The sequence below is a fragment of the Stegastes partitus genome, unplaced genomic scaffold (genome assembly GCF_000690725.1).
Source record: "Stegastes partitus isolate 25-593 unplaced genomic scaffold, Stegastes_partitus-1.0.2 Scaffold2093, whole genome shotgun sequence".
Classification (NCBI taxonomy): domain Eukaryota; kingdom Metazoa; phylum Chordata; class Actinopteri; family Pomacentridae; genus Stegastes; species Stegastes partitus.
Window position 1 is genome coordinate 1,539 of NW_007579824.1, and position 19,036 is coordinate 20,574.

Here is a 19,036-nt window from a genome sequence, read left to right on the forward strand (position 1 = left end):
CTCCTCCTTCTTGAACCATGAGCGCTGGTCTCCAGACAGCTATGGGGTGATGAAACAAAATGATGATCATGAGCAGTAAACAAATTTGGGGTGTAAACAGAGCGTAGAGAGAAAATAGTAACGTTGGCTCACCGTCACCAAAGTTAGCACCGTTCACCCATTTGTCTATTTTGTGGTGTGACACACAACCCTGCAGGTCTCTAACTAAGCTGTCGCTGCTCAGGTTGCATTGTGGGTAATGCAGGTTTCAGGCATAGGATGTGGAATAAAAATCATCATATCTCTCATCTGTTTAGATTCTTTTTTATTATCAATCCAACAATGTCATGAAAGAAAAGAAAAGTTAAACTGGTGCACTGTGTGGCCCCTGGAGGGTCACGATCCGTAGGTTGAACAGCATTTTATGATGTAAATATTGTGCGTATGGCGTTCAGGATGGAGGAGCTGGGGATCGACAAAGACGGAGGCTCGGTGTGTTTCGGCCAGCTGCTGGGAATGTGTGACCACGTGTCCCTCACACTGGGTGAGCTCCACTCTCAGTCTGCACGTTTAGATCCTCTGCAAGACGTCTTAAATGACAGCTTGGTGTTACACACGGCTGTGAGTTGTAGGAAAAGACTTCTGAAGGCCAATCTCAGACATGAATTACAGACATTTCCCTTAACTTTTTCCTGAAATGAATTGTGATGTTAGAAGACTTTAGGTGATGTAAGTGGATGACATCAAATCTCTACACATAGCGAGCAAAGCCGTAAGAAACTCAACTGTCTCGTATTACTTTAATTTTCTGGAGCAGATCTGCAGTGAATCCAGCATTCTTCTGCCTTTACCTTTGCTTGTTACATCTTTTGACTTCCTGTGTTTCATTTCATGCTCCTCCAGCTAAGGAGGGTTACGCTGTGTACAAGTCGGTGCCGTACGGCTCCGTGGACGACACCCTGCCCTACCTGGTGCGCCGGGCTCAGGAGAACCGAACGGTGCTGCAGGGGATCCGCAAAGAGAGAGACCTGCTGAGGCAGGAGCTCAACCGCAGGGTCCGGCTCAGCGTGAGGGGGGGAAGCTAACGGGTGTGCTGAGACTGAAAGTCTGCTGCTGAACCACCACACACTCTCATATCAAGGGTCCCACTCAGGAACTGCTGTAGAGAAAGGAAGCCGTGAGGAGAACTCTGCAGGCCGGTTGGACGAAGGAAAGTCAGATCCATGAACACTTTGATCTTTTAAGTCTGTAATACCAAAGAAAGTGAAAATGAAAACTACACTATAACCTCCTGTATGTAATATACACTGCTCAGAAAACTTAAGGGAACACTTCAGTGTTACATCATTTTGTTCTCAATAAATGACACGGTGTTTATCAACGGTTGGGCAGTGGACAACAAAATGATTAACCCTCTGAGGGGGAGATTAACAATTACTGAGCTTCCTAACAAGACAGATGGATGTCCCACAAGTTTAGTTGAACTGATGTTATACTGTAATGATCAAATTCATCCATCCATTATCTATACACCGCTTAATCCTCACTTGGGTCGTGGGAGGCTGGAGTCTATCCCAGCTGACTCAGGGTGAAGGCAGGGGACACCCTGGACAGGTCACCAGTCTATCACAGGGCTACACTTAGAGACAGACAACCAAGCACACTCACATTCACACCTACGGACAATTTAGAATCACCAATTAACCTCAGCATGTTTTTGGACCTTGTGGGAGGAAGCCAGAGAACCCACGCTGCACAGGGAGAACATATAAACTCCACACAGAAAGATCCTGGGTGACCTCACCAGGATGCGAACCAGCAGCTTTCTTGCTGCGAGGCAACGGTGCTAACCACTGCTCCACCTTGTAGCCGTGATGATCAGGTGTTCCCTTATTTTTTTTGAGCTCTACATATAAAACATATAAAGATCTGGAGTAAATGCAAATTAAGCACAAAACTTGCTACACTGTTCATCTGATTTGCTGTGTGTGTAAAATAATAATCATTCGATAAGTGAGAACAACGTGTGTTTTGTCAAGTTTGATGGCATTTAAACTACATGTAATACTCCTGCTGTGCATTGGAAATGTTTTCTTTTCATTTTGTTAGAATAAACTACTTAAATGTACGAAACACTTGTTTTCCTTTTTTGTCTGACAATCTGGTGGAACAGAAAATACACGACTGTTAACACTGTGAATGGCCTGGAACTCTTAGTACTGGAACTCAGTGTTTCTAAAAGCAGACAGAAGGAATCGTTCTCATAATCAGAGACACTGACATTAACTGCTCGTCTTGTCCACTGTGTTCTAGTAGATTTTGGCACTGCTGAAAGATTCACTAACATGTAATCTATTAGAGAAATGTCCTGTGTGTTCGGATGTTTGTTTGGAGCAACTGTTTAGTAGTGGTGGTGACACAGTGACAGAGTCGGATGTTTGCTGGTTAGTCTTTGTGCGAATCTCACTCACGTGCAGCAGTTTGCCAAAAATCAGTAAATACATCAGTAGAGAGGTAAAAAAAAAATACAACAAAACAACAGGTCTTTTGATTAGTTTAGTTCTTAAAGTCCAGAGAGATATTCCTTGTCTTGATTCTGTTGTCCTTTACATTCAGAATTAGAAGGTATTACGTTTATGGCACCTTCTGTAATTTCCTTCATTTGAATTCAGACAAAACTGAGGTTATTGTATTTGGTCCTAAACACCTCAGAAACAGACTGTTGAACCAGATAGCTCCTCCAGATAGCATTGCCTCGGCCTCCAGTTCGACTGTAAACAACCTTGGAGTTATTTCTGAGCAGGACATGTCGTTCAATAGACACATAAAACAAGTCTGTCGGACGACCTTCTTTCATCTACATAATATTGTAAATACCAGAAGCATCCTGTCTCAGAGTGATGCTGAGAAACTAGTCCATCATTTATAACTTCTAGACTGGACTACTGTAATTCTTTATTATCAGGACGTCCCAATAACTCTCTGAAAAACCTCCAGCTGATGCAAAATGCTGCAGCCGGGGAACCAGTAACAGAGATCATATTTCTCCTGTATTAGCTTCTCTTCATTGGCTTCCTGTAAAATCCAGGATAGAATTTAAAATCCTGCTTTTAACATATAAAACTCTCAACAACAGAGCTCCAGTTTACCTTGAAGACCTTATTGTACCGTATCATCCTAACAGAGCCCTTTGCTCTCAGACTGCAGGTCTACTTGTGGTTCCCAGAGTTTCCAGAAGCAGAATGGGAGGCACAGCCTTCAGTTATCAGCTCCTCTCCTGTGGAATCAGCTCCCAGTTTGTGTTCAGGAGGCAGACACCCTCACTACTTTTAAATTTAGGCTTAAAACTTTCCTCTTTGTTAAAGCTGATAGTTAGAGCTGTTCAGGATCACCTGAACTGTCCCTGAGTTATGCTGCTACAGCTTTAGGCTGCCGGGGGATTCCCATGATGCACCGAGCTCCTCTCCTCTTCTCTTCCATACAGTGAAACCAACATTACATGTCACTAACTCTGTGTTTCCCCCGAGGTCCTGCTTGCTCTCCCTGCAGACGTCTCTGGATCCAGAGCTCTATGTCCCTGACCTGCAGCCGCTGGCCTCACCGACCCCCAAAATACTTCATATTTATTGTTCGTTCTATTACTGCTCTCCATCTGCTATCCTGTCCCCCCCCCACTCTCACCCAACTGGTCGAGGCAGGTGGCCGTCCTCCCTGACCCGGGTTCTGCTGGAGGTTTTTTGCCCCCTCCTTTCGGTTTTTATCGGAGAAGAGCGGTTCAAATAAGGAACTGAAATCAACACAAATCTGGCAAAACTCAAAACACACTGTTTATTATTGTTTATTTAATTCTTGACATGTCTGTGGCTTGACTATTCGCACAAGCCGACGCCTTTACTTTCTGTTAGCAATAATGAAACTCTTCATGTTGATCCATACAAGTTGGTAGTTCTGGAATATCACGCTAAGTGGCTGCTTCAGCTGAAAACAGTTCTGATGGAGTAGAACAGGAAGCAGAAAACCGGGGTGCTGTTGGTGTTGTAATGGAATGAAGACTAGTTCGGGTGGCAAAACTGAAATCCACTTCAAGCTCAGTAGTTGCTTTGGTTTTGATTCCTGTAGCCGCCTCGCTGGTAGCCGCCCTGCTTCTGCTGGTAGCCACCTTTCTGATCTGTGACCCGGCAGAGAGGAAAAACACGATTATCAAACAGCATCCGTGGGGCAGCGTTTCGTCACATGTGAAAAAGCAAATATTTGTCTTGACGTACTTCAAAAGAGTAAACACAATTTCAAATGTGACAATTTCACCGGAGCCTTATCACCAACTTGACATATTAATACACAACCAGCTAGTTATTGATTAAACCCAAACAAGCCCAGTCAGCAGCGTGGCCTCAGTGGGTTTAACGTACCTCTCTGGTAGCCGCCCTGCTTCTGCTGGTAGCCGCCTTTCTGATCTGTAACGCAAAGAACAGACCGTTATCATCATTTCCCAAAAAGGCAGAATATAGCCTGTGACTGAGACGCTGGGAAAGATCCAGCATTCACAGTTTAGGAGAAGCACTGTAACGTGATGTGTAGGGAATCAGGAACAGGTAACTGAAACCTGCTGCCTAAACTCACCTCTGTTGAAGTAACCTCCATAGACGCCCTGTTTGAGGTCGAAGACGCGCTCGTTGTTCTCCACCAAGCTGCCCAGTTTCTCAGCCAGCTGCAGAGCCATGTTCTGCAGAGAGGTGGGCTCTGTGCGGTGCATCACCACCGTCTGTGTGGGCTGGTCGAGTGAAGCCTGGTGGAAACACGGCAGAAAACATTTAGAGCACATTAAACAAAACATCTTCTGCATCTACTCCGATTAAATCCACTCCAACAGAAAGGAGGACTCTTGAAACCTACCATGAGCTCCTCGTTGATGATCATCTTGCTGATGATGCTGTGTACTGTGGGGATCTCCAGCTCAAACATCTCAGACAGGGTCTCCATGCTGGAGGACAGACACAAAAATTGCACCAACTCTCATTGTTTTTATAATAAAGACTTTTTTGTGGGTCTCACCAGCAGGCAAAACACAGCTTCAGATTAAAGGCATGTCTAGTCTGTGTGGACACAAACTAAGGCCTTGTCCACATGTAGCAGGGTTTTTGTAAAACCGAATATCCTCCCCCCTCCGTCTAGAAAAAAAACTTGTGTACACACCACCTCGTTTTTAGAAACGTAACCGCAAAAGTGCGTTTTTAAGCGCATTCAAATTCTACGTGAGGATGTAATAACTCCGACGACAGGAGCGATGACCGGGACATACGGAAACTGTCACGCCATTGCTCTTGGAGCACGATTCCCGTCTCAAAGTTCTCCCACCAGCTGGCAGTGTGTCCCGTCTGACCCAAAACTGGCGTCGGTGTCTTTGACGGAGAACACGCCTCGGACGTGGAATTGCAAGGTGGTGGAAAATAACCGTCCTTAACGCCGTCCTTCGCCGGTGTTCTTATGCGTGGAGCGGTATCTGGGCCTGGACAAGTTTTGACACACTTCTGAGGGCGTCCACGCGGTTTCCGAATGTAAACACAGGTCGCATATGTGATGTAAAGAACTTACTTTGTTGCAGGCAGTGACATTTCGAAACCTAAAACCCGGTTATTGACGTCCACATGCAGACGCACAAACAGAGGATTCACAGATCTTCACTTTGGTCGGAGGTTTTTGAAAGAATCGTTTTTAATGCCGTAAATCTGCGTTTTCGTGTGGATGACAGGCCAAATTGTAAAAAAAAAATCTTTGTTTTGTGAGACACCCTGCTACGTGTTGACGAGGCCTAAAGCTCCAGCTGAAGGGCAAAGTAATGCTGCACTACCCAAAGCAGTGATTTAATTCTGACTGATCTTGTGCTTACCTGATGGAGTCGTACACGCTGCTGTATGTGAACAGATAAGTCCTCAGTGACTCCTCTTGAATCTTCCTATAGGAAGGAAACACATCAGGACTCTTTTAACTCCTTATATTATTAAGACAACTTGTAACACAATTCAAATCACAACAGCTGCAATAAGAAACTTAAGTGCTACTTGACAAGACTGAATGTTCCACATGAGCATCAGGAAGTGATAAATAATAATAATAATAATAATAATAATGGCGTATACGAACCTGACAAGCATCTCGCGTACTCTCTGGGTCTCAGGAAACAGATCCCAGACCTTACTGTTCATCTTCTCGTTGATGATGAATGAGTGGCAGGTACGCCAGTCTCCCATCTTCATGGCCTTGCTGGCTGCCACCACGTGCTCCCTCATGCTCTCTGGGGGTCCTGGAGGACAAACATAAAGCAACAGTTATCCTCTCTGCGGTCCCCGTGGACTAAACATCCTGGCGTAAAGAGGTGTTAGATGAGTCGTACCCAGCAGTGGCTGTCTCTCTCCCACCCTCAGCTGGTGGTGGAACTGTTTGCTGATCATTCTGCGGCGGGCGTCAAACTCGTGCGCTGCCATGTAGGGGATTTCCAGCAGCATGGCCGACACCAGGTAGACGCACTCCAGCAGCTCCAGGTTGATGTGCATGTGGAACGGCACCTGTGATGGAGGTCGAATGTAGTGACGATTAGAGCAGCGACATTTAACTGAGTCGTTGTAAACAAAAAATTAATCAACATTTTGAGTCATTTTTAAAGATTAATTTTCTGGTTTCTTTCCTCCTGTAGTGTGTCTGGTTGTGAACAAAATCAGACATTTGAGGACGTCATCTTGGGCTTAACTCGGCTAATCAACATTTTTCACATTTAAGTAAAACAAACAACTGACTGATTATTTAAGAAAACAATTTACAGTTTGATCCACAATTCAAATAATCTTAAGACGCCCCCCAAACGATAATGCTGGTGGGGTCTGTACAACCTGACATCAAAACTGTTTACTACCAGTGTTTGAAAGGTGCAACATGTGTCTGCTGCACACTTCTGGCCGAAACATAACATTATAAATACAGCTTAAAAAGACCAAGTGTCTACAGGTCTGCTAGCGGCTCTGAGAGTCTGTATTTGAACACAGCAGTGCTTTGAGGTAAATGCTGCATGTTGCCAACATTTGGTAATGAACACAAAACACAAGTACAGCTGTGGGTGATGAGAATGTCACTCATTTGCAGGTTAAGTACCAATAAAAGGTCACCAGCTCAACCAGGTGAGCTAAAGCGGCGGCCCTAAATCTCAAATCTTGACCTAGTAATGGCACTAGACACAAAGTGATCACTTCACGCTGAAAGGGACAGTAATCCATCCATCATCTTTACACCGCTTAATCCTCACTGGGGTCACAGGGGGGCTGGAGTCTATCCCAGCTGAATCAGGGTGAAGGCAGGGGACACCCTGGACAGGTCACCAGTCTATCTACCTTCTTGCTATGAGGCAACAGTGCTAACCAACTGCGCCACCTTGCAGCCCAGGGACAGTAATACATGAGGCAAATTTCATGGCCATCCATACAATAGTTAAGACGACTCATTCAAAGTTACAAATGTCAACACAACAGCTACAGGAAAAGCCAGTGGCATCACTAGAAATCAGAGGATGGTCCTCTGGGTTACGTGAATGTATGTCAGAAACATTATGGAAATCTGTCCTGTAGCTGTTGATAAGTTCACAAAGTTTCTAACGTTTTTAAGCAAAGCAGGCCACACTGAGCAGGTCATCAGCAAGAGATACTTTACTGCTTATGTAGGACTTACTTGTCTTCTCTTTTCAATCTTCTCCTGCTCGGCGTTCCTCTCCTGCATGTTCCTCATGAGCAATCCTTGACCCAGGAGCTCCTTCGCACGGCCAGAGGACTGGATATCCAAGAGCGCATTATGGGCGTCTTTAATCATGCCCTGCCTGAAAGCGCAAATGCCGAGCTGCACCATGGTTCTGTTGTACAGGATCTAGAAAGAAAAAACAAACAAACACATGCTTAGTATTCTAATTTGTGCTAATATTATTGAAAGTGAATACTGTCTGTCTATCTGCTTACCTGGACAGGTGGGTCAGCATGCTGGATGTTGTCCTGCAGGTGGCTCATCAGCATCAGGTCACGCGCCTGGTACCAGCGTGAATGCAGAGCATGGTGGTAGATGTGGCAGAGGATGGCGCAGGTACGGATACGGTCGGTGCGATCCTTGGCGTAGATGAACTTGCAGAGACGGTCCATGATCACAGCGCTGTCCTCCCCCTCGCTCTCCTCCTGGTCCTGCTCGGACTAATCAGCAGACAGACAAACACAATTCAGCACATCAGACTCAAATTAATTCATAGGGGAAGCTGCTCGGCTCATGATAAGACACAATTTACATATTAAATGCAGTCGCACACAGATACACTTCATATTCTCCTCCATTATTTAAAAAAAACATCTGTCGCACAAAGTTTCTCTCTTTCACAGGCTGCATCGTTGCCGTTTTCTCACCTTGGTCTCTCCCTGAAGGCCGAGGCTGCGTCTGTGAGCTTTGTAGTCAAACTTGTAGTAGGTGTGCATGATTCTGCGCAGGTAGATGCGGCAAATCTCTTCCGTGCTGCCTTTGTTCTCCAAGTAGGCGAGCAGCCGGTCAACGATGCCGCAAACTCGTCCCTCATCTTTGAGATTGTCAACATATTCTGAAGGAAGCATAGAAAAAGAAAACAATGAGCCAGTAGCAAGAGCAAACACAGAACAAAGAGCCCTCTGAGCAGGATGATACAGGAACACACACAGGGCATCAACATTTGCTTTTTTTCTTTTTCAGTTTTGCAAAATGATTCTTTGTGATCACTTCTAAAGTTGCAAAACTACGATGTTCAATTTAGTGGATGTGTTTCAACAGTAAAAGAAAAATAGTTTTAAGGTCATTTTTTGGCGTCACTCACCTTGGGAGTGGGGATCAGTGTTCTGCATGATCTTGGTAAACTCTTCATCCATCCTCTCGACCAGCGTTAAGACGCACCCACGCACCCTGAAAGGCTGAAAAACATGGACATGAAGCAGTTAGTATTTATTGTTAATGCAGTGCCAACCTCTGTCGGGACAAAAGACAAAAGCCGCCATGCATTTTGTTTCATGTAAGCTAAAGAGACACAACATGACGCTACATCCATAAACAGAGATCATACAAGTACAGACATGAAGACACGGTTGCAAGGACGGACGTGTTGGGATTCAATTAAATAAACAATCTGCTGCCTGGTACTACAAACTGGTTTAACAAACTCTAACCTCTGAACTGACTAAACCTGAGATTAAACTTAAGTGCATGTGTGGGGAATGGAGGAAAAAAAAAAGAAAAATGGAGCGAAGTTGTGCAACTAGTTCTCTTTACATTGATCTTCTGCTACTGACAAATTCTGTGCTTAATGCATTTTGATATCAAACGTATTAATAAGGAGCTGAACGGCAGCTTCTTCAGGCTTAACAGAGGGGGAGGAGACAGAGTAGCTTTGAGTTTGTAAAAGAAACAGTGAGCAGGTTGGGATCTCAGAGTGAACTCTTATTCTTGTTTTCTTGAAAACCATTTCTTAGAATTCAAACTGCCACCCAAGTATGTCAGATAAGTCAAACAAAAAGGGGAACATGAAGCGTGGCTACCTGCTCAGAGATGGTCAGACTCTCGCTGTCCTCTGCAATGTTCTCCCCGATGAAGATGTTGTTGTTGTCAAACAGGATGTCCAACAGCTCATCTATACAATCCAGGCACTTCTTCCACATGTCGGCCTGAAGGGAAACAAAGTCAGAAACATCAGTCCTGGTTCTTTAGTCCTACAGTTGACCATATTTTACTGCATTTGAGCATTTTCTGCCGATTCAAATTATGTTATCAGAAGGCCTATCAATGGGTCTATTATATCAAATTATATTAACATAAAATGAACAGACATTGTGATGTAAAGCCAGTGTGTCTCTCACCTTCATAAAGGCTGCCAAGTTGGGGTTGTAGTCATAGAGGGAGGCAATAATGTTGAACTTAATCTTGACCAGGATACCTTGACCCAAGTTATTCTCAGCTGCGATGGCTGCCAGAGCATGAAGCAGTTCGATCTGAGCAGCTCTGTGAGGGAGAGAGGAAAGGCAGCAAAAGATCAGAGAACGTACAAAAGACAACAACGACTACATCTGTGATGATACGTAATGATTATTTTAAGCTTTACAAGTGCAAAGCTTTTCTACATCTCTTGTAATTTACAATAGGTGGAAAATGCGCAAAGCTCCTATTGAGCATTTGCTTTCCATTAAACTCTTCTTCTTCTTTACTGGACATAGAATGAGTTACACTGAATTACAGATTAGCTATCAACACTGTTTTCTTTCTAAATAATGAATAAAATGTGCAGTTCTGTTTTCTGTTAATCTGAGCTTTACTGGTACCTGTCTGTGCCCTTTTTGCCTCTTGCTTGCAGGATCTCATTCAGCTTCTTCACCACCACCGGTACGTTGATCTCTGTGCCTTTAGCGAACATCTTGGGCTTCTCCTGATAAAGAAAAAGCAACACAAAACATGATCAGAACTAGAATTTGTTGGTTTACATGATATGGTTGTTTCCTTTAAGACAAACAGTTCTTTAAAAGCTCCTTGATTTTTGATAGTTCAACACGATGCTGATTATCTTAAACATATGTGCCCTGAAATTTAAAAAAGGCTTTTATAGCGATTTCTTCCGTACCTTGACCAGAGGGACGCCTCCCTTAACCTTCTCCCAGCCTCCTTCAACCTCCTCTCCTCCTTCCTCCTCGGCCTCCTCCTCTAGACGCTCTTTCTTTTTGGGCTTCTTCTTCTTCCCGAGCTTCTTTTCGCTGGGTTTGTCAGCATCCTGGGCCCTGAGGACAGACACAGGAGGTGTGATGCTAAAACACTTACAGTTTACATGATACTGCAGAAGTGGAAATAATAACTAGGGCTGCCATTGATCTTCATTTTCATTATTTCTCATTAACAAATAAAACGATTTGTCTCAAAGGTTATTTATGATTGGGCTGCATACTCCTTTAGTACATTTTTGTTTCTTGAAAAATTAAAAACTAAGAGAGAGACAGACTCACTTCTTGAGGAAGACCACGGCCAGGGAAGCGCTCCTTCCTTCTCCTTCATCTGAACTCTCGCTGCCACTGTCAACTGTGTCTGAGCCCCAGTCTTCTTCATCATCATCGTCATCACTAGAAGAGGACTCATCCTGTCACAGGGAGAAAACCCCAGAACATTAGTCTCAGTGTGAGTTCCAGTATCAGGTCTTTTCCACCAGGTTTCTCATCATTTTCTCTGTGCTACATCTTATGTGGCACGCTGGCCTCTTACCCCGGATCCTTTGGCAGACTTGAGGAACTTGCTGGCTTCTGAAGAAGCGTCTGGCTTTTTCTTGAGGAAGGACTTGGCCGAAACTCCATCATCACCGCCCTCTCCATCGCTGTCGGATGATGAGCCTTGTGGAATAAAAGTAAGGATCAATTTTAGAGGGGATGTTTACATTCAGTTTAATCATTACTGTGTCTGATATTAACCTGTAGCCCTGGTTTGAAAAATGTTTGCAACAAGTTTTAATACAGAATGACAAGCTGCTGTTTGGCTCAATCCTGTTAAAATTCTTCTTGTTAAAGTCTTTCTGTAAATGTAACCAAGTTTACATACTTTCATGCTTAACGGTTGTAGTTGATGTTTGTGTGCAAGTCAAAATATCGGCTCTGTATTAAAATATTTCACTCATCTACTTTGATTAACCCATTACACATACATGTTCTTGTATGTTTTTATAAAGTTAATAAGGTTTAACATAAAAAACATGCACAAACAGCAAACTTACCAGAATCCCCTTGCTCCTTCTCCTCCTCTTCATCTGCAGACTCCTGTGGGTTCTAACAAGAAAACAAATATTTTTGTTAAACCTTTGTCTATCCAGGCTGCTCTTTTGCAAAAATGGTCTACTTTCTGAGTTACATACGTTTACACAGAGCAGCTGTGCAGTGCAACAGTCGTCTGATCTACTGACCACAGAGCACCGCTACTCACACCTTTTACATGGTGAGAATGCAGCAAGTGCTCCTCTTCTACCATACCGCACAGACGTACACGTTAAAACAACGTTCCACCACTCACTTTAATCCTAAAGTGTAGTAAACATCTCTTAAACAGAAAGTTGTATGTGTATGTTAAAATGACTGGATCACAGTGAGAATGTTTTCTAACGTACCTCCTTGTATGCAGCTATTTCTGATTCGTAGTCTCTGTTGTACTTTCGGATCTTCTGACGGAGTGTGCTGAGGGCTTTTGCATTGTTTTTGTTCATCTTCTTCTTGCCCTCTTTGTCCTCCCACAGCTGTAAAGAAAACAAGATTCAGTATTTGCAACAGGAAACACAAAAAAACTCACATTTTTAAATAACACAGCTTGTGTGTACAGAGCTGTGTTTTAATGCTCGGCTGCTGACCTGGTTCAGATAGTCCTCCAAGTCAGCCAGAAGACGGATGTAGAAGGAGGGAACACCTTCTTTGTCCACGATATTCTTGCTTTTGAGGAAGGCTCGACATAACTGCTCGAACTCCTCCAGACATTTGGCCATGTCTCGAATCTTCATAGCATTGCGGATGGTCTTTATGAGGTTGGTCAACTCCTCAAACCTAAGATTAAAGAAAGAATGCATTCAAAACAAAAACTGACAATGTGTAAAGTTTTAAAGGTTCAATAGGTACCACACCAACCTTTTGTCTTTGGCGCTGCGCACCACTCTTTTAGTGTCCTCCTCATCATCACTAAGAAGCAACGACCTGTGAAACAATACGGGTGTATATCAATAAAAAAAAAGCATCATGTGAACCTGAGAAGGATGAAATTTATTTGAAAATGTACTGACTGCTTGAAAGTGGTCCCGGGTGCTTTGGGGGTGATCTCATCAGCGGATGAGGACTCCTCTGACTCGCTGTCAGACCCGGTGGCAAAGAAACGAGACATCGCTGTAGAAAGCTGTCAATCTGTAAGAGCAAAATTAAATGTGTAAGGAATAGCTTTAAGGAGATGTCAACAAAGAACTCACATCTTATATACTTTGTTATATATTTCTGCGACAATGTCAACATCTGATGTTGTACAAAACAGTTCCTATTTAAAAAACAGCTAGTAATGCTTGAATTTTTAAAATCAAATCTCCTTCAAAAAAAAAAAAGATGGTTTCTGAATGAAAAAGCATTCTATTGTCATTACTATTCAGACGTGGATTAATACCCAACTTTTTAACAACCTAATCAGTTCATTATGCTCATGTAAACAACTAAAATAGCATCAGTTTCAAGGTGCTTCCAGGTATGTAGGTGGACTTTCACTTTAACATTTATGTTATTGTTGCAGTGAAACACCAATATCACCACAGAAAAAAATCAGACTACTTGTGCGACATCCTTAATGTGTTGCTGGCACGATAAATAAATATATATAAATGTAGATTTCTCAGGAGCATCTGCACTTAACCCCTTTATGTAGCATTGCTATAACGTAACTGACAGACACAACAATATTAACAACAAGGTCCGATCCTTTCTGAATGAATCATGAGTTCCTACAATCTCTGAATATTTTGTGGCAAATGTAATTATTCCCATGACACGCATTTGATCAATGTTTTTAAGTGGTCACGGCCAAAATGTGTTGTATTCTTGTTTACCATCAGCTTTGGTGTTACAGTTGAGATGTACAGGATCAAAACATAAGATATGCAGTGAACGTTTTGAACATGTGCAAAAATCTTCCTGAAACACATCCAGGGCTTTAAAAATGAACTAGTTTGACAAAAAAAAACAGAAATAGCTGTCACATACACAATTAAAATGGGCACTTTCACAATCAAAATACACAAAAAAGACAGAAAAGTTACACCTATGTTTCTGTTGACTCAGCAGGGATACTGTATAAGAAATGCTGATGTACAGGATATTAAATGTTTAAAAGCAACACAGAAGGCTTAAGTCTTATTGAATTATATCACATTATGTTTTGAATTGTAATCTGGTGTCTGAACTTTGTGTTTACCTACACAAATAGGCTCAAATTGGTGCATAAAAACTCTGTCCTCCGTATGAAGGACATGAGGTGTTTGCTGCTCTAGATTTCCATCTATCTACCCAGCCAAAGACACACACCCAGCTGTCACGCCAAAAGATGGCTATCTACTAAATTGTGACCAAAAAATGTCTGTAGTGTAACCAGGCCTGACATCAGGATGCATTAGTTGTTTCCTATGTTTAGGTTATATAGCAGTTGTGTCCAGTATCTTTGTTTAAACAGTAATTGACATTATATGCAAATAATTCCATGTATAAAATGAATAAATAATCTTTTTTACAATTACCCTGTAGGGTAAAATCTTTTAAATATATCTTGCATAGATGAAATCAAGTCATTTGATGCAGTAATAACGTTTCAGTCACAAAGGAGAGGCTGCAAACAAGTTCAGGAAAACTGCATTATATGAATAGATTTGGTCTTTTAAAGCTACAACAGGCATAAAACAGCCAGACTGGTTATAACAGAGGAGACATGCAGAGACATCAGGCTAGTTCATCCAGACCATCATCACTTTTAGGCACATTATGCTACAAACAGTTATCCATTGAATCAGGGTGAGTTATTTCAGGTTAGTATATTTATGCACACTTTTAACGAGCAGACTGCTGATGATAACTTTGTTTAAAGGGCATGTCTGTAGTTTGCGATAAGCTTCTGTGGACAAACGTCAATGGAGGTTTGTACAGACGATGCTAACGTTAGCTAGCAGCGTCTCTACGTGAGCTAACGGTATGTAGCTTTGACATATGGGCTGCTAGCATCCCAGCAAAGAGGACACCAAACTGTAGCTGCAGACACAAATACGACATAATATGACTTAAGTTGACTGACATAATGTAGTTACACAACGCAGCGGGTTAGTTAGCAGGGTAAGGCAGATTTATATGGGATAATGGGAGGCTAACCCTAACGTGGCGCAGCTGGGGGGGTCGCTGCTAAGCTAATGTTAGCACCAACCGAGGGAGGGAGCGCCGGGCCTCCCCGCATGAGAAGCCGGTAAATACACGTCGCCAAGGCGAAGAGTAGCTCTTAGCTTTATCATAGACTGAGCCAGACTCACCTACGTCCTGGTAGAAGTTATTCTGTTGTCTGTCTGTCCACTCTGTGTTGTTGTAAAATCCAGTTTGGCTGTCGAGCGGTTACAGAAACAGCGTGCGGCAGCCTTGCCGGGTAACTCGCGTCAGGAAAGGAAGTGTTGCGCGGATCCGCACAACATGGAGACGAGCAGAGCAGATCTACACTCACATGGAGCAGACTGCCGGCTGAGACGTGGGTTAGAGCGCCCCCCAGCGGGCAGAATGGAAATGTCAACTAACCCCTTTTTTATTATTATTTTAAGTTAAAGATTCACAAGAACATGGCTCGAGGCTCAAGTGTACAAGGCTTCAGTTTCAGTCATAAAAAAATTCAAAAACAAACGACTTTTTACATTCAAATTCGTACAATTTAGCATCAGTGCAGTAATTCAAGGAGGTCAAATAAGAGGACAGCAATGACTCAAATACAACAAGTTTGGGCCTTTGGTTTAAATATTTAAAGCTATGAATGTGAAATTTGGCCAACATCAAAATTAGATTAAGAATAAAAACTTTCTTTGAGGATAATTTCTCAGCAAGAATACCAAAAATAACATCTTTACAATTTGCAGTTCTACAGCAAGCGTTCTATTCACAAACAGATTTATATCCTTCCAAAAAAAAAACCTGTGTGGTAAATGTAGCCCACAGACTGTTTATAGTTCAACCATTACACGTGTATTTCAAAAAATATGAATATATTTTTTTTAATTCTTTAAAATATTAATGAAAAGTTGACTGAAAGGGAAAAGTGTGGCAGAAAAAGGTGCACAAGCAAGAGAGATGGTCGCAGCCTTCAGAGGATTGTTAAGAAAAGTCAATTCAAGAACTTGGGAGAGCTTCACGAGGAGTAAACTGATACTAGTGTCAGTGCACCAAGCGCAGACGTCTCCAGGAAAGGAGCTACAGCCGCCATATTTCTAATATTAGGCCACTCCTGAGCCAGACACAACATCAGCACAAAGCACGAAAGACGAATGTATTTCACAACACATTTATTTATAATATCACAGGTTCATGTATACCCTGAAGAAACTTCCAAGTATCTCAGAGTATAACACTGGCAGCCCNCTAGATTTCCATCTATCTACCCAGCCAAAGACACACACCCAGCTGTCACGCCAAAAGATGGCTATCTACTAAATTGTGACCAAAAAATGTTGGTTGTGTAACCAGGCCTGACATCAGGATGCATTAGTTGTTTCCTATGTTTAGGTTATATAGCAGTTGTGTCCAGTATCTTTGTTTAAACAGTAATTGACATTATATGCAAATAATTCCATGTATAAAATGAATAAATAATCTTTTTTACAATTACCCTGTAGGGTAAAATCTTTTAAATATATCTTGCATAGATGAAATCAAGTCATTTGATGCAGTAATAACGTTTCAGTCACAAAGGAGAGGCTGCAAACAAGTTCAGGAAAACTGCATTATATGAATAGATTTGGTCTTTTAAAGCTACAACAGGCATAAAACAGCCAGACTGGTTATAACAGAGGAGACATGCAGAGACATCAGGCTAGTTCATCCAGACCATCATCACTTTTAGGCACATTATGCTACAAACAGTTATCCATTGAATCAGGGTGAGTTATTTCAGGTTAGTATATTTATGCACACTTTTAACGAGCAGACTGCTGATGATAACTTTGTTTAAAGGGCATGTCTGTAGTTTGCGATAAGCTTCTGTGGACAAACGTCAATGGAGGTTTGTACAGACGATGCTAACGTTAGCTAGCAGCGTCTCTTCGTGAGCTAACGGTATGTAGCTTTGACATATGGGCTGCTAGCATCCCAGCAAAGAGGACACCAAACTGTAGCTGCAGACACAAATACGACATAATATGACTTAAGTTGACTGACATAATGTAGTTACACAACGCAGCGGGTTAGTTAGCAGGGTAAGGCAGATTTATATGGGATAATGGGAGGCTAACCCTAACGTGGCGCAGCTGGGGGGGTCGCTGCTAAGCTAATGTTAGCACCAACCGAGGGAGGGAGCGCCGGGCCTCCCCGCATGAGAAGCCGGTAAATACACGTCGCCAAGGCGAAGAGTAGCTCTTAGCTTTATCATACACTGAGCCAGACTCACCTACGTCCTGGTAGAAGTTATTCTGTTGTCTGTCTGTCCACTCTGTGTTGTTGTAAAATCCAGTTTGGCTGTCGAGCGGTTACAGAAACAGCGTGCGGCAGCCTTGCCGGGTAACTCGCGTCAGGAAAGGAAGTGTTGCGCGGATCCGCACAACATGGAGACGAGCAGAGCAGATCTACACTCACATGGAGCAGACTGCCGGCTGAGACGTGGGTTAGAGCGCCCCCAGCGGGAAGAATGGAAATGTCAACTAACCCCTTTTTTATTATTATTTTTAAGTTAAAGATTCACAAGAACATTGCTCGAGGCTCAGGCTTCGGTTTCAGTCTTTAAAATAAATAAAATTCAAAAATAAACACCTTTTTACATTCAAATTCTGCACGTACTATTTAGCATCAGTGCAGTAATTCAAGGAGGTCAAATAAGAGGACAGCAATGACTCAAACACAACCAGTTTGGGCCTTTGGTTTAAATATTTACAGCTATGAATGTGAAATTTGGCCAACATCACAATTAGATTTAGAATAAAAACTTTCTTTGAGGGTAGTTTCTCAGCACGAACACCAAAATAACATCTTTACAGTCAATTTGTAGTTCTACAGCAAGCTTTCTATTCACAGATTTATATCCTTCCAAAAAACCTGTGTGCTAAATGTAACCCACAGACTGTTTATAGTTCAACCATTACAGGTGCATTTCAAAAAACATGAATATATATTTTTTTAATTCTTTACAATATTAATGAAAAGTTGCCTGAAGGAAAAGTGTGGCAGGAAAAGGTGCACAAGCAACAGAGATGGCCACAGCCTTTAGAGGATTGGAAAAAGTCGATTCAAAAACTATGGAGAGCTTCACGAGGAGTGGACTGATGCTAGTGTCAGTGCACCAAGCGCAGACGTCTCCAGGAAAGGAGCTACAGCCGTCATGTTTCTAATATTAGGCCACTCCGGAGCCAGACACAACATCAGAAATCTGGAATAAGAAAGAAAAGGACTGGACTGTTGCTTAGTGGCCCAAAGTTCTCTTTTCAGATAAAAGTAAATTTTGCCTTTCATTTGGAAATCAAGGTGCCGGAGATTTTAGAGCATGTCATGCTTCTATCTGCTGACAAGCTTATTTGAGATGCCGACTTCCATTTTCAGCAGGACTTAAAACTGTCCCACGGATCCAAAGCTGCTATCAAATGGTTTGCTGACCATGATTTTACTGTTCTTGATTGTCCAGCTCACCTGACCTGAACCACATGGAGGGTCTATGGAGTTCTGTCTAGAGGAAGATGAAAGACAAAAAATACAAGCAAGCTTAAGGCTGCTATGAAAGCGACCTGGGCTCTAATAACTCCTCAGCAGTTTAACACAGCTCCACGTCAGACTGCTTCAGTAATTCATGGTAAAGGAGCCCAGTCGAGTATGGAGTGCATAAATGAAAATACTTTCAGAAGCTGGACATTTCTGTATTTTAAATCCTTTTTTTAAAAAAAAGATTCATGATTTTCATGCATTTCACTCAAACCACACAAAGAGCGACCTGTATCACTATTGCTTTTCTGGCACATGAAATAATATATATATATATTTTTTTACACAAAACACTCATTGGACTGTGTGGGAGGAAGCCGGAGAACCCGGAGAGAACCCACGCTGCACGGGGAGAACATGCAAACTCCACGCAGAAAGATCCCAGTGACCCCACCGGGACACGAACCAGCGACCTTCACTGTGAGGCAACAGTGTTACCAACTGCGCCACCTTGCAGTCACTCCAAAAACATGTTGAGGTTAATTGGTGATTCTAAATTGTCCGTAGGTGTGAATGTGAGTGTGCTTGGTTGTCTGTCTCTAAGTGTAGCCCTG

General features: G+C 42.6%; 1 protein-coding gene across 2 annotated transcripts; it reads right to left on the reverse strand.

Moving 5' to 3' along the window:
• Window positions 1-3,784: 3,784 nt before the first annotated feature.
• Window positions 3,785-17,325, reverse strand: eif3c (eukaryotic translation initiation factor 3, subunit C). 2 transcript variants are annotated; one of them, XM_008303892.1, is made up of 23 exons: window positions 17,185-17,325; window positions 12,809-12,926; window positions 12,657-12,722; window positions 12,386-12,575; window positions 12,149-12,274; window positions 11,762-11,813; window positions 11,260-11,384; window positions 11,007-11,137; window positions 10,631-10,784; window positions 10,335-10,438; window positions 9,876-10,017; window positions 9,558-9,683; window positions 8,843-8,936; window positions 8,406-8,593; window positions 7,974-8,198; window positions 7,693-7,884; window positions 6,371-6,542; window positions 6,121-6,280; window positions 5,867-5,932; window positions 4,873-4,960; window positions 4,600-4,765; window positions 4,389-4,433; window positions 3,785-4,147 (listed from the first exon to the last, which is right to left on the reverse strand). In XM_008303892.1, the coding sequence occupies exons 2-23, from the start codon at window positions 12,904-12,906 to the stop codon at window positions 4,068-4,070; spliced, it is 2,790 nt and encodes a 929-aa protein (XP_008302114.1). In that variant the 5' UTR covers window positions 12,907-12,926; window positions 17,185-17,325; the 3' UTR covers window positions 3,785-4,067. The 2 variants fall into 2 exon arrangements, with proteins under 2 accessions (XP_008302114.1, XP_008302113.1); XM_008303891.1 differs by lacking the exon at window positions 17,185-17,325 and adding an exon at window positions 15,074-15,215.
• Between the last annotated feature and the right edge of the window lie 1,711 nt (window positions 17,326-19,036).